Raw genomic sequence first — 13,211 nt, 5'->3', positions numbered from 1 at the left:
CAAACCAGTGCTATAAATACGTCAACCATTCACTGACAAAAAAAAACCCCTCAAACTCTGAAGTGGACTTGATAACACGACACAGACGGATACTTGAAGTCAGACAGTCACCTCCAAAATGCTGTGCCTTTGTGCCTTTCCAGAACACTTGGCATGAACACCTCATCTGGTTTCATAAACCACACCAGAGACCGGTCCCCTTCGGAAACACTCAATTAAAGCAGTAAACAAGAGCCTCCTCCGGGGGGACCATCATATAGGTGCCGAGGGATCTGACGGTGATGTCAGTGACACGACTTGCAGATCCGTCGGTGTTTTTTTTTTAATCACCTCTCAGCGACTGGAGAAGACAAACAGTCAGAGAGCGCCGGTGTGATTTTGTGGTACACAAGCACTCGAGTCACTCCCAGACACTTTTATCCTCTCAAGGAGCAGGAACAACGGCAAACAGTCATCTGGGATCAAAGCGAAGCGTAATGAAAGACAGGAGTTTGTCCTGAAGTCTCATGACTCGTGCACTGCAGGAGAGTCACGAAGGTTTGGTTAGAGGTGATGCTGATCAATTATTTTTCTCCCACGTTATAACAACAACAAAAAAATTCCTCCTGCATCTTCTGGCATCACGTCAATAACTGCAATTGTTGGGTGGGGTGGAGGACGCGTAAACAGGACGCTCTACTGCACATCCAAGATATTTGTTACGCTGTTAAGTGGAGTAAATGCGGATATACAGTACGTTGAAGAGTTTCCATGCAACAAGAGGCCCCTCTTATGTAACCGTGTTGACATTGTAGATTTTAAACAAACTGTAGGGGAGATTTGCATCGTTCAAAATGCACAACACCTATTGGAAATGTGCACTTTTTCTCATTTTACATGCTCGCATGTTAAATGTCTTCAAATTCAGACAACACAATATCATGGGACGGTGGTGGTGGTGTTTAAATTCAGCTTTAAAGGTCACTCATTTGTTTGGATATTTGCATACATGTATGACTTCCTGAAAGGTACATATGTCGTTACCGCACATGGTATTAGATTATTATATAGAACTAAACCAGAACTAAAGTCTAAGAGCACAATGTATCAGTTTTCTCTTTGCTTCAATATTGAAAATGTCAATGCTATCCCATATTCAGAGCATGCTATTTAAAGGTTATTCAAATTGAGAGTTATTTATTGAAAACAACCTTTTGAAAACACTCAACCTGAAAGATAAGCACAGGTTGTTCTCTTTTGGGCCTGCGAGTAATATAGTTCCACCATCTCTATGACTCAGCAGAACCATCGTAATCTCCCCTGAAATGTGTGTAACATCAGGGATCCGCATCAGCTGTGCCTCTCCGCGTATTTTTAAAAAATTTTTTTTTATCTGTCCGACTTCAGTGTCGGTGGTTGTGAAATGGGAGAATTGGTGGCGGTGTGGCTTCACACAATGGCTCATGGTCATGGACACAGTTGTATAAATGTTTTGGGTCAGCTTGTCATTCAGGATGTTAATTCCAAGTTTATTGGGCGGGTGGCATTTAATCACGCACAAGCAGCAGCATTTTCACTTTCTCAAATGTCTTTAAACCCCAAAATAACATCATTAGCATTTGTAATGACACTATGTATAAAAAAAAGAGCTGCATGCCTCATACCCGCAACTTGTGTATGAGGGGACTAACCCCCCCCCCCCCTGCAGTACACATGGGTGTCTGCCAACAATAACACATGGTGGGGCCAAAATGAAAAACACTTTATGCCTGGCCACCTTGTTTTTAGTCCAGCTCAACTGTGAGCTGGACCACCCCGGTGCTCGAGTCCACTAGACATTCCTAGCACTTCAAGTGTTACCCATCAAACCATTACAGGTACTTTGTGGTCAGGAGGCTTTTTTTTTCTCTTTTCTTTTTCCAACGAGCGAGCAATGTGTTTTTATTAGATGTTAACTAAACATGATACATATGACATCTTTGGAATGGCGATGTTCATGTGTGGACGAAGTTTTGTTAGCGCGCCCATTCCTGCAATGAAAAGAAAAAAAAGGACAAGTCACGTCTGTTTGAAAAAATAACAAGTATAAACTAAGAATAACAGTTATATTATGACCAGGAGGGACAGAAGTTCAACTGAAATACAACTAATGACGATAGTGACCTCATCTCTGTATACTTTAATAAGAAACAGACAGAATGGAAAAACAAAACTATGACACATCAGTAATACAACTATTTCTAATTGAGAGACACTGTCTTTGTCAATATATTCATAATGTTTGGTTTTCATTACCCACCTGTGGAAAATGCATACAGTATGATGAATGAATATGGTGCAATTCAGTCCATTAAAAAAAGTGCAGAAGCTTGGCCATGGCTGGATGCCATAGAGTTCTATTTTTCTATAGATTGTCATTGTCTTAAAACCCAGTATGCTTAACATTGTCACCTTTGGTGCTTTCAGTTAGTTATACCTGATTTTCTATTCTAGTTGTTTTGTCAACTGATGCACAACTAAGAACAAACTCACAAGACACTGCATGCACGTGAACATGACTTATTAGGTGCATCAAACATTATCATATTGATTTGTATTACGTAAAATGAATGACTGATTTTGATAGGATGAATGCTTGATCATCGAGGTTTAAAATAAACTCCATGATGATCACACAAAAAGAATAAACAAACAACAACAAAAACATCCACGGCTTTCAGCTCTTTAGTTTATCTAATTACATGAAATGTACAAAAACAGTATCAATAAATGGCACATTATTTGTGTATTGAGGTGAAAAAAATCTCCAAACATGGTCCAGCATCTCCTTATAACAACCGAACCATCTCCATGACAACTGAGAGCCTCCTCCGCTGAGAAATATGGTTAAAGGCTCAATTTGACCTTGTGTTTGTGAAGCTATTCATATATTTCAATAACGGTATTGTTTCATGATGCGTCACACATTTGAACTAAGGGTGACCTTTGACTGGTCCCCAGTAACATCACAATAAACTCACAATTGTCTTTATGTATTATAAAATGCAGCAGAGATGTTACACATATGTTCCACTCTATGTTAAAGTGCCTCTTTCTCTCTAAAATTGCTGGAAATATATCTGAATGTTATGTAATATTTTCAAGTATTTTGCGTTACAGTCTATAAGGAATTACCCAGCTCACTCTCCCCTCATAATCTGCTCATGATGACGTTATACTGCAGCTCCTGAGCTCCAGATCTCGCGAGATTATGAAAAACAATCCAGACGCCCCCTCTCTCTCGCTCTCTCTCTTCTCTCTCTCGCTCTTTCTCTCTCGCTCGCTCTCTCTCGGTTCCCCCCTCCTCCCCCAGCCCTCCCTTCCCACGCCCCAGTGCGCTGTGGGATAGTGGCACTATAAAGTATATCCTCTCTCGGAGAAAGATAAGAAGCCCGAGACAGGAGGGGGATGAAGATGGCGGACGCCAAGCAGAAGAGGAATGAGCAGTTAAAGCGGTGGCTGGGCTCGGAAACGGACCAGGAGCCTCCTGTTCTGAAAAAGAAGAAGACGAAGGTGAAGTTCGACGATGGCGCCGTGTTTCTGGCCGCCTGCTCAAGCGGCGATACCGAGGAGGTGCTCCGAATGCTTGACCGGGGCGCTGACATCAACTACGCCAATGTGGACGGTCTCACCGCCCTCCACCAGGTTCGTGTCCGCCCGCTTGTAACGCCAGTTCTTAATGTCAGCCCACCGGGAGCATCAACAGACACGAGTAGCGCTTTGCCCTGGAACACCTGTCAAATGGAAGCCATTCCCATCCCGTTGTTTACCTACCGAGCACAAGCTCCGATCCTTTTCAGACGTAACGATAGAGATCAACACACTGGCGTCTCTCTGTACTTGGTTATAAAGTACTTGCATTCAAAACTGTCCTGGCTGTGCGTGCAGTTTTCAGAGCGCAATCCGCAATACGCGAGAAAGTTAAACGCGTCGCTTTTGAGGACTACTTTTTGCAGCCAGTAACCTAGTCTATCATCAGTCAGTGGGCGCAGTCTAATTGCTGTACTGCTGCACTTCAAACTGTATCGTCGGGTCGTTTATATGTTGTCAGTCGCCTTCACGCACAGCTACCACTGCTGTTTGTATGGTTCATTCATGAAAAACTAATTCCGGGTGTTGTGCCAGGAGCGTAACTCCTATGTTGTAATTGATTTGAGACACGCATTCAGGCGAAACTAACTCCACAGCTATGGCTACGACCTGGCTGACAGTCAAAGTGGTTTTGTTGATAAAACCCTCCTCCTTCGTCTGCGGCTACTCTCTGGGGGGAAAAAGCAGAAGCTAGCTAGCTAACGTCATTCGATTATAGGCTGATATTACCCTCGCGAGGCCTTAACTGTACACGACATTTACGTAATACACGCGTTGTTGACAACACTGTTTTGTGTATTAGCTTAAATGTGACAAAGAGGTGAATTAGTTCACTGAACTATCAGCCAAGCGGAATGCATGCTAACAGTGCGTTAGCAGGATAAGCTAGCTGTCGTTAGCTGTTATTGGGGGTTTAAGATGACGTTAATTCATTCGTCAGCGAGCTGGAGATTTGACCAAATGTGACGTTTGGTGGCTGTTAATATGAACCAGGAACATGTGTGACACATACGTTGCTGTCTGGCTGGAATGCCAGCAGTGCTATGCTAAGTGTTTGCCCGCTAACCAGGGTAGCTACGTTGACTAGCTTATGTGCTTTCGTAGACAAATAATGAAAATGGCAGCTCGTTCTGATTGTTAGTCGGTAACGTCAGGTGCGACCCGTATACGAGGCTTTTTTTTTTTTTAACATACTCAGCTGGCAAAATGACAGATTGTAAGGTTGTTGAAACACCAGCACAGTGATCGTGGTGTTGTGGTAGCTAGTAGGTGCATTCAAAAGAAAGGGGAGTGCTGATGTGTACTGTACTGGACGTTACAGTAGATTAGCTGAACATGAAATTGATGCAACTACTTCAGTGTTATTTGTGAATACGTCAGGCTAGTTAGGGGTTCATTTGAATTGTCTACTACTTTGTTCCTTATCTGCCAAGTCCCAGATGTAACATCTCTCTACCCTTGACTATATACTACTTGGAACATACAAATAGTATTCTATATCAGCTATAAACTGTCATTGGATCTGGGGACATTTATTACAAATGGAAAACGATTATTGTATATTAACAATGTCAGCTGCTGTGCATTAACAACAGTTCATTTCAGAAAACGTACCTGGATGGATTTGTTACTAGGACATTGCGCTTGTGTCCTAATTAGACCTGTCGGGCAACAGGAAACCTTGTGTTCTTAATTATCAACTTCACAAATCAATGTTCCAGTTATTATTGTGGAAACAACCTATGCCTCAGTTTATTTCATTGCATCAGCATTTGTTTTGATGGCAAGTGCTTAAATTATGTAGTAATTAATGAAATTATTCGTACATTAAATGTTTAATCCTTGCATCAAGCTCCAGTGATGTCATGCCCACATGTGCCGTGTTTGTAAGCCCGAGTACTGCTTGTTGCACTACCATTCTACATTAACTTAGTTACACCTATTCAAAGTTATAAAAGTATGTTTTCTGAGATGGGACATTAGCTTTATCTTAAAATGATGATGAATTGATTTTATTTGTGTAAATATTTTCTCTGTGTATGTATATTAATGCAGTTGTTAAATCAGCCATTCGTTGTGCTTAAAATCTGCTGTCATGATTTCTGAAGTTAGCTTGGCCCCCTGTGAAAACTCATTCGGTGCAAGCGTTGCCTTTCTTTGGGCCGATGTCCAGGGATGAGCCAAAGTGAGAAAAAAATTTGCAGTGCCGCTCTTCAGACCTAACCATCTCTGGAGACGAGAAGCTGACATGTTGGTGTGTGTGATTGCTTCTGCGCACACTGTAGTCCAGCATGTGATCTGGGGTCATTGGGGGTCTTTTATAAAGAGTTTGGTGTTGTAGGGATTTCTGTTTAGAGTGCTAATCCGAAAATTGCACCACGGTCAAGATGATGATGATGATGAAGTGGAGAGGGACAATCCTATGATGTCAGAGAATAAATAACAGGATTTTGTATTTCACTAAACATTTTGATAATTTAATTTTGTGCTTAAAGTGCTGTGGAATTAATTCAGTAGAATGACTGACCTCTGGCTTTGTTGTGAAGTGTGTTATGGTGCATCGGGTGCAGTGATATCTCTCCCAATGCTGGTCACCAGTGCAAGGTTATAAATACCGCCACAAGTTCTCCTAACTGGGTTTCAGCAGATGATACTAAGTTTGGGTATGACTCAGAGTCTGTAGCTTTGCTTTGTAGTGCAGCCCTGGCATGATCTCACATCTATGTTCGAGGTTGTGTCGTTATGGGAGTCATCGGCCTTCTGTCTCTTAACAACAATTTGTTGCAGAAGGACACGTGAACATGGTGATCTGTTGTCTCTATAATTTGATTAATTATATCAGGCCCCCTTGTGCGTATGGATGTTGTTAGTGATTAGGTTTAGAGAATTAACAATACTCTGACGCCTTCAGTTGTTGATGTTCGCCAGGTTTAAGATTTCAGCTATTTAAAAAAAAAAAACCCTGACTGGTTCAGTTTTTCTGAATGGATTCTTTAGGTAGTATAAAGGATGCACAAGCGAACGAGGAGCTAAATTCGTCTCAGAGGGTAGCATTCCAAGTCCTGTCGTCCAAGCCCGTACATTCCTCACATGACAGTCGCTTGAAACCATGGCAAAGAGAGAGCAGAGCAGACATTCCTCAGCTGTCACCTAAACCCCTCCCCTCTAGTCATTCTCTCTCTGGCTCGCTACTCCCAATACAACGCCAAGGCCCAGCTGACTGTTGCCCACTGAGGTCCATCGAGGCAATTGGTGTGGAGGTAACCGGGGCTTGTCGCCTCACACAAGAAAATCTTCACACTGACCCACACCTGAACCTTTTGTCTTAAGTCTTCATAGCCTGTGTTGATCCAGAGTACCGAGGTGACAAGACTCGGGGCCAGCTTACCATGTCAGAGTAGGGTAGTTCAATGCTTCTGCTCTGTTGACATTACACACCCTCATTATGGGCCTGAAGTCTATGAACATTATCTTTCACTGTCTCCATGACAACGACTCAGGGAAGGTTGCGAGTCACTTGTTTTAGTGGATTTGCATGTACAGAGTGGGAGTTGCATAACAGGCTGAGCAGAGAAAGAGTCTCTGGCAGTGCTCGGCACTTTGAAATAACAATCAATTTTTTTTTTTTAATGGAACAATTTATGTGGTGGAACATGGTGAGGTGGCTGTGTCTTTTCATCCGGACCAGCATCGGCCATATTAACGTGTTACATAATTGCTGTGGATCTCTCACTACAGACCAGACCGGCCTTGAGATCCTCAGCTGTGCCTGAGGCTCGCGGTTGGCCCGCGAGAGGAGCAACAAAGCAATGCCTTTGACATGTCCCTGTCCTTCTGATAAAGGGATCAATCAAGGCATCCTCTTATGGACCCCAAGCCTCCTGTCTTTCTGCCTGAAGGAGAACATCCTTCTATCTCATGTGGAGAGGCCCTCTGGCTAAGTCAAGCAAAGCAGCACATTGCAATGCAGATCTCCCCTGGTATTCTCACCTGTTTTGCTTGCCTTTTACAACAGGTCCTTCACCCACAAACATCTGTCATGGCTCTAGCTGCTTGCAGAATAACTCCCAAGATGCATCATTTGAGGATGAAATGTAAAGCGCAGTGCTGTCGTCATCTTTTCAGCCACTTGTGGGGTTTTGAGGGGGTGTATAGCATGTGGCCTAAAGTGAGCCCAGATGACAATGCTCTTTTGCATTCAGGTTTAATTAGGAAGCCGACTGATATTTGGTGCTTTCCAATAAAGCATTTTAAATCGACTGCCTTTTTATGTGCATGATATAAATCAACATCCCTGGGGTCTTTTTGAATGGTAGGGACATTTCCTACTTTTTGTTTTGTTGTACAGACTTGCACAATGGAGTTCTTTTAAACAAAATTAACTTATTGTTGATCCGCACGGTCCAGGTAGTTCAGAAATCATTCAGCTCGACCACAGTGCAGCCTTTCAGTCGATCTTTTGTTCATCGTTAAAGTGCCATTGAGCCTTTTTGAGGCAGATTTTTGAATTGTAAAATTGGGCTATATAAATACGATTGACTCGATCACATGGCGGGGACAAGCTGCTATGTGTAGTGCCAGCATGCCCTTTTTCTTTTGTTGGATTCGTGCAGAGAACTTGTCTCTTAGCTGCTGCCTCCATGACATAACCAGCTGAAGAGTTATTGTCTGTTAATACGCTTTAAAGTCGACGTGATGGAAGTTAAACTACATTTAAAATGTTGGCTCAATAAAATGAAAAAGGTATCATTGGGTTTTTATTGTAAACTATTCCGGTATTTATACTGTAACAGGATCCCTGTGCCCAACGATTACTGCCCATGCCTCAGGCACTGTCTATTCAGAATAGGTCTTCTTTCAGCTTTTTGCTTCCATGTTCTTTGTTATGGTTTAAGGCCATCTTACAGTAGCAGCTAGTCACTCATGCATTTCTAACATATTGCAGAATACATTAAGATGCAACTTAATAATTCATGGTCTGGAATCTAGACAGTCTAGATGTTGTTGTTCTTTGTCTAGCACGAATGGTTAACAGCCAGTCCTCCTTGACTGGGATTAGCTATTATCCTGTTTTGGTGTACAGTTGTGGCTAATATATATATATATATATATATATATATATATATATATATATATATATATATTACTGCTTGCCGTATACGTTCTTATTGTGTATCATTGCGATTTGAGATCTCAATTATGGTTTCAAATCGGAAGCCAACATGGACTGGTGTATTTTGGTCCGGTTCAATGTATGCAAGAGAATAATCTTCATTTAATTTAATTATCCTTTAGCCTGTTGGTGCAAGTGCTTCATTCTGATGAATCATCAGCTTTTCAAACAACATCTCAGTCTTGATGGTACAGTAGAGAAAATGTTATTGCATCATGAATCTATTAACAGCATGCAACAAAACGCGTGCTTGATGATGTGAGAGCGATATTTTTCAGAATCCCAGTCCCGGATCATGTGTATATATTACCTGCGTATAATTGGCAGGTCTCTCCTTGTCAAGCTGGCCTCGCTCACGGTTTTCATTCAACCTTTTTACCAACCCCATAATCAACAGCAGGAAGTCATTGTGCTGTTTGTGCGCCAATGCTGTATAGCGTGCCAGATCATCGGCTGATTGTGACACGTCGGTTGTTGTTGTCTTACGCTCTTTGTTAACACGTCAACTTTGAAAATAGACAGCCACTGTGCAAGCGAAATGGGTTGGAAGGATTGTAAAATGTCTTGCCATGTAGTTGCTTTGTCGAGGTTGTTTTTTTCCTATTGAAATCAAATTCACATCGCTAGCTCGGAATGTGATGGAACCGTAACGCTGACAAGTAAAGAGTCCAAAACCGCTCTTTTTAAAAGTAGCTGAACACATCATGTCGGGGTAAATGGATGCATGTAAGGTTGTCTTCAGTGAGAGATATTGTGTGTTTTCTATTTCGTTGAGTTTGCGGAGAAGCCGTGAAGCCTTTTCTACAAAGGAAAGTATAGAAGAAAGATTTCCTCTGGAACAAAAGTCATGCACGGCTCAGCGGTGACCGCGTTGGACTTTCTGACGGTGTTGCAAAAATTCCGCCATAATCTATTTTTATTCTATTAAGACAAGAGGCTGAAAGTGTATTTAACGGTGGAGTCTGATTCTAATCCAGGAGTTTTCCCGTTCCTACAAGCACTCTCTTCAACAAGAGGAGGGGGCGGTGATCAATGATAGAGAATATTGACCCCGACCTATGGCTCAAGTTGATTCTGGTCTGCGTCAATCCTATGCATCCCAACTCTATGACACTGCTGTTTATAATAATGCATCGCGGATATTCCAGAGGATTTGAAATGGTGAGGGTTCTGTGAAGTATGTCAGGTGAGCTTTGCTGCAGGTTGAAACTAGTTTACCTGGGGTCGTAAGGAGAATTCCTCAGGAGAGTAAACCGGCTGCCACGTATATAATCTGCGCTGACTCGACAGCAAAGCTATGGAAACGGCACACTTGACCTCGCACATTTGATGTGGTCCAGGAGGTGGAATAACATTTTTTTTATTTTTTATTTCACACTTAACCTTTTTGCTAGATGTAATTATTAAATTAAAATTAATTGTTTTCAAACCAAAGGCTGTGATGTTTTGTTGCTTCCTTTCTGCTTGTGTGGGTTTGATGATGTCAGCGTGTGTCACTATTAGTCACCCATATACATGAAGTTGTAGCGCGGTGGTTCGAGAGGTGGATGAGAAAATAACATGCGCGCATAATTGCCTGTTGAGACTTTTGTGTAAAGGAACCTGCCAGGTGCTTCAACAGATTATCCCCCTCCCACTTACCCCCCACACACACACGCACACACACACACACACACACACACACACACACACACACACACACACACACACACTTTTCCAGGCCGTGCATAGTATCGAGCTGCTGTGAAATGTTTGTGGGATGACTTCAGCTTGTTTTTTTTCCCCCTCCCCGTGGCACATGGTGTCTGTCTTCTACTAAAGCCAGGTCTTCTTGAAGCCATCCTGCTGTTGTTTGCTTGGCGGCATTCACATGTCTCATGCTGAGTGTTTTTTATGAGCGATTTCTGAACTGAAAACACCTGGACCCAGAGACTGTGAATTCTTACAGAGCAGCGAGCACAATTAAGGCAAAGGGCGCATGTCCATTTATTGTCTGTGGAAGGATGAGGTTACATTCTTTCCATTTATTATCAAAATGGCTGCATCTTCAGCGTACGAAATGAGGGATAGAGGTGAACTTGCATTTGGCCATCCGCAATCTAGACTTTGTCTTGTTGGAGATACAGAACATGATACCTGTATGTTCTCGATTTATTAGACGTTATTCATTCGTTGTTGCTTCCTCCTCTTTTTAGTAGTTTTGAAAACGCATCTTGATCTGTTGCTAAATTGATTGTACAAATAAAGCAAAAACAATTGGGCTTATTCCCCAATCTTGCATAAATCACCAGTAAAATGTATATTGCACCGCTACAACATTGTCTAATATCAGCTGGTAGGCCATGCTAATATATTGCTGTATAGTCCAAGGCTCTTCCTTTTTATTTAATTGAGATCAATCTTTGCTAGCGCTAATCCATGAGTGGCCATCAGATGGAATGAACCTGCTCTTTGCTGTGACGCTACCCCCATTAGTGCGTTTGTGAATAAGTGCATTCGAGTGGTGCTCTTCCTGCAGATAAACAGCAGTGTCAGTAAATGGGCCTGGACCGTGACAGTCTGAGCACTTTGGCTTGTGATTCAAATGGACTTGCGTAAGCAGCATGGCCTCTGTGTTAGCTTGAAGGCAATGTTTTAGTTTTTCTTCTATTAGTAGATCTGTTTTTCATATTTTGAATAATCCCAAATGCTTTTAAACCTTGTTGCACGCTGTCCCTCACTGGACAATATAAAGATTCAATTGACGAGCTGGTGAAGAGTAGGCTTTTACTGACATAAGTGTTTCCTGCTGTCGCATATATATATTATTTATTATTTATTTAAAAAAAATCTCTTTTAATTAGAGTGGAATTGGTGATAGAAAATATTCATTAAAAAATTAATCAGTTCACAAATCATTTAATTTTAGCATCAGGATTTATTGCAAAAAAGGGATGCTAAAATTCATTAGTCGTCATGTTATATAGAGCATAAATGTCAGGTCACTGAGTCATATCAAGCTGAGATGTTAATTGACTGTTAAATGAATAATTAATGAACCACAACCACTCCTGCTTAGACACGGTTACGATCCTCGACGTCTAGGCCCCTGACTGTTTTATAGATCGCGTTGAGTAAAATCCTAGTCCACTGTGCAGGAATCTCATTCTGTGATCAATTGATGACAGGTTAATCATAGTTGTACGTTTACCATTAATCTGTGGCTTATCATCTGACAATGTGCACAGTTGGTGGACATTATTTGTTATCTCTGGGGCATCAGCTGCATGTTTTAAGCAGCTGACATTGATTATTAATGTGGCTTACCATCAAATAAGGAACTGGCTTTAAATTAGCATCATACCCCTTTGTCTTATTTAGGTTGTTGGAAGGACAGTAGTGTGTGTGTGTGTGTGTGTGTGTGTGTGTGTGGTCTTTCCATACTGATGGGGGGGTGGGGGGGGGATCAGGGTGTTGGAGATTTCAGGCCAGAGAGGAACAGGAAGTGGCTGTTTATTTTTCTCATTTCCTCTTTGAGGCTCCACTAGTGAGCCTGCTTCTTACACTCCCTCTGCTTTTATTTCCGACACCAGCCGAACTTGGACTCATGTTGTCACACACATGCAGGCATGCAGCTTTCTGTACGGCCTTGTCAAATGATTTACCCAAAACCAGCCAAACCAATATGTATTCTCACTTCTTTTTTTCTTTCTTCCATCTTGTGTTAGATTAAAAAAATGGATGGATATATAAAAATAAATACAAATTGTCGACCCCTTTCTCATATGGAGATGACTTAAGGTCTGCAATATATCAATACAGCATTTCATCTATACACAATGGTTGGAAGTCTTACAGTGGACTGCAGTTTTATATTTTCGTAGGGCTGCACAAGTTTGAATCTGTCTTGTCAAGATACATTTTCCCAATCTAATGATCGTGTACAGGTTGTATTGTTCCATTTGTGTAGGGTATTATTCTTAAAGTGTAGATTGCACTGTATTTATCTTATTTTAGTCTACTCAAAACAGTGGGGAATGATCTTGGGCTTTGAGTGGCAGCGGACTAGCAGTTGATCCTGCGTAGTAGTGATGTAGTGCCACTCTGGTGACAATCCATATTTTAGGTGGTAATGGCTAAAAAATGGCAGAATGTCTGCAGGGCTGACCCTGGCGCCCACACTCTCCATTTAACCTCTTGGGGTCAGCTTGTGGTGATGCTGCCAGTGGGGGGGGGAGGAGGAGGAGAAGAGGGGGGGTGCACTGTGGACCGTTCTCAATGCCTCTTTAGTAGACTGACTGTCAGTGAGCTATCTACTGTCCTCCGTATAGTAGCCTCCACATAACGGTTCTATTATATGGAAATATCAACGAAGGTTGTAATCAGCCATCTTTCCGTGGCTATCCGACCTCTCTCTCGCCTTTTGGACCCCTCACATGGAAACTAATTT

The 13,211-nt window shown here is 42.0% G+C and overlaps 1 protein-coding gene across 8 annotated transcripts in view; it reads left to right on the top strand.

Moving 5' to 3' along the window:
- The first annotated feature begins 3,275 nt into the window (after positions 1–3,275).
- The window catches only part of ppp1r12a (protein phosphatase 1, regulatory subunit 12A), a 44,279-nt gene continuing 34,343 nt past the window's right edge, over positions 3,276–13,211 (top strand). For 4 of the 8 annotated variants that reach the window (XM_034525812.1, XM_034525815.1, XM_034525814.1 and 1 more), the window contains exon 1: positions 3,277–3,663. In XM_034525812.1, the coding sequence (XP_034381703.1) occupies positions 3,427–3,663 (237 nt within the window). In that variant the 5' untranslated portion in view covers positions 3,277–3,426. Of the gene's footprint in view, positions 3,664–13,211 lie in introns of all 8 variants that reach the window. The other 4 variants (XM_034525811.1, XM_034525810.1, XM_034525809.1 and 1 more) reach the window with 2 other exon arrangements.

This window comes from Cyclopterus lumpus, chromosome 23 (genome assembly GCF_009769545.1).
Source record: "Cyclopterus lumpus isolate fCycLum1 chromosome 23, fCycLum1.pri, whole genome shotgun sequence".
NCBI classification, from domain to species: domain Eukaryota; kingdom Metazoa; phylum Chordata; class Actinopteri; order Perciformes; family Cyclopteridae; genus Cyclopterus; species Cyclopterus lumpus.
Note: the sequence above shows the minus strand (reverse complement) of the source record. Positions and strands in the feature narration are given on the sequence as shown.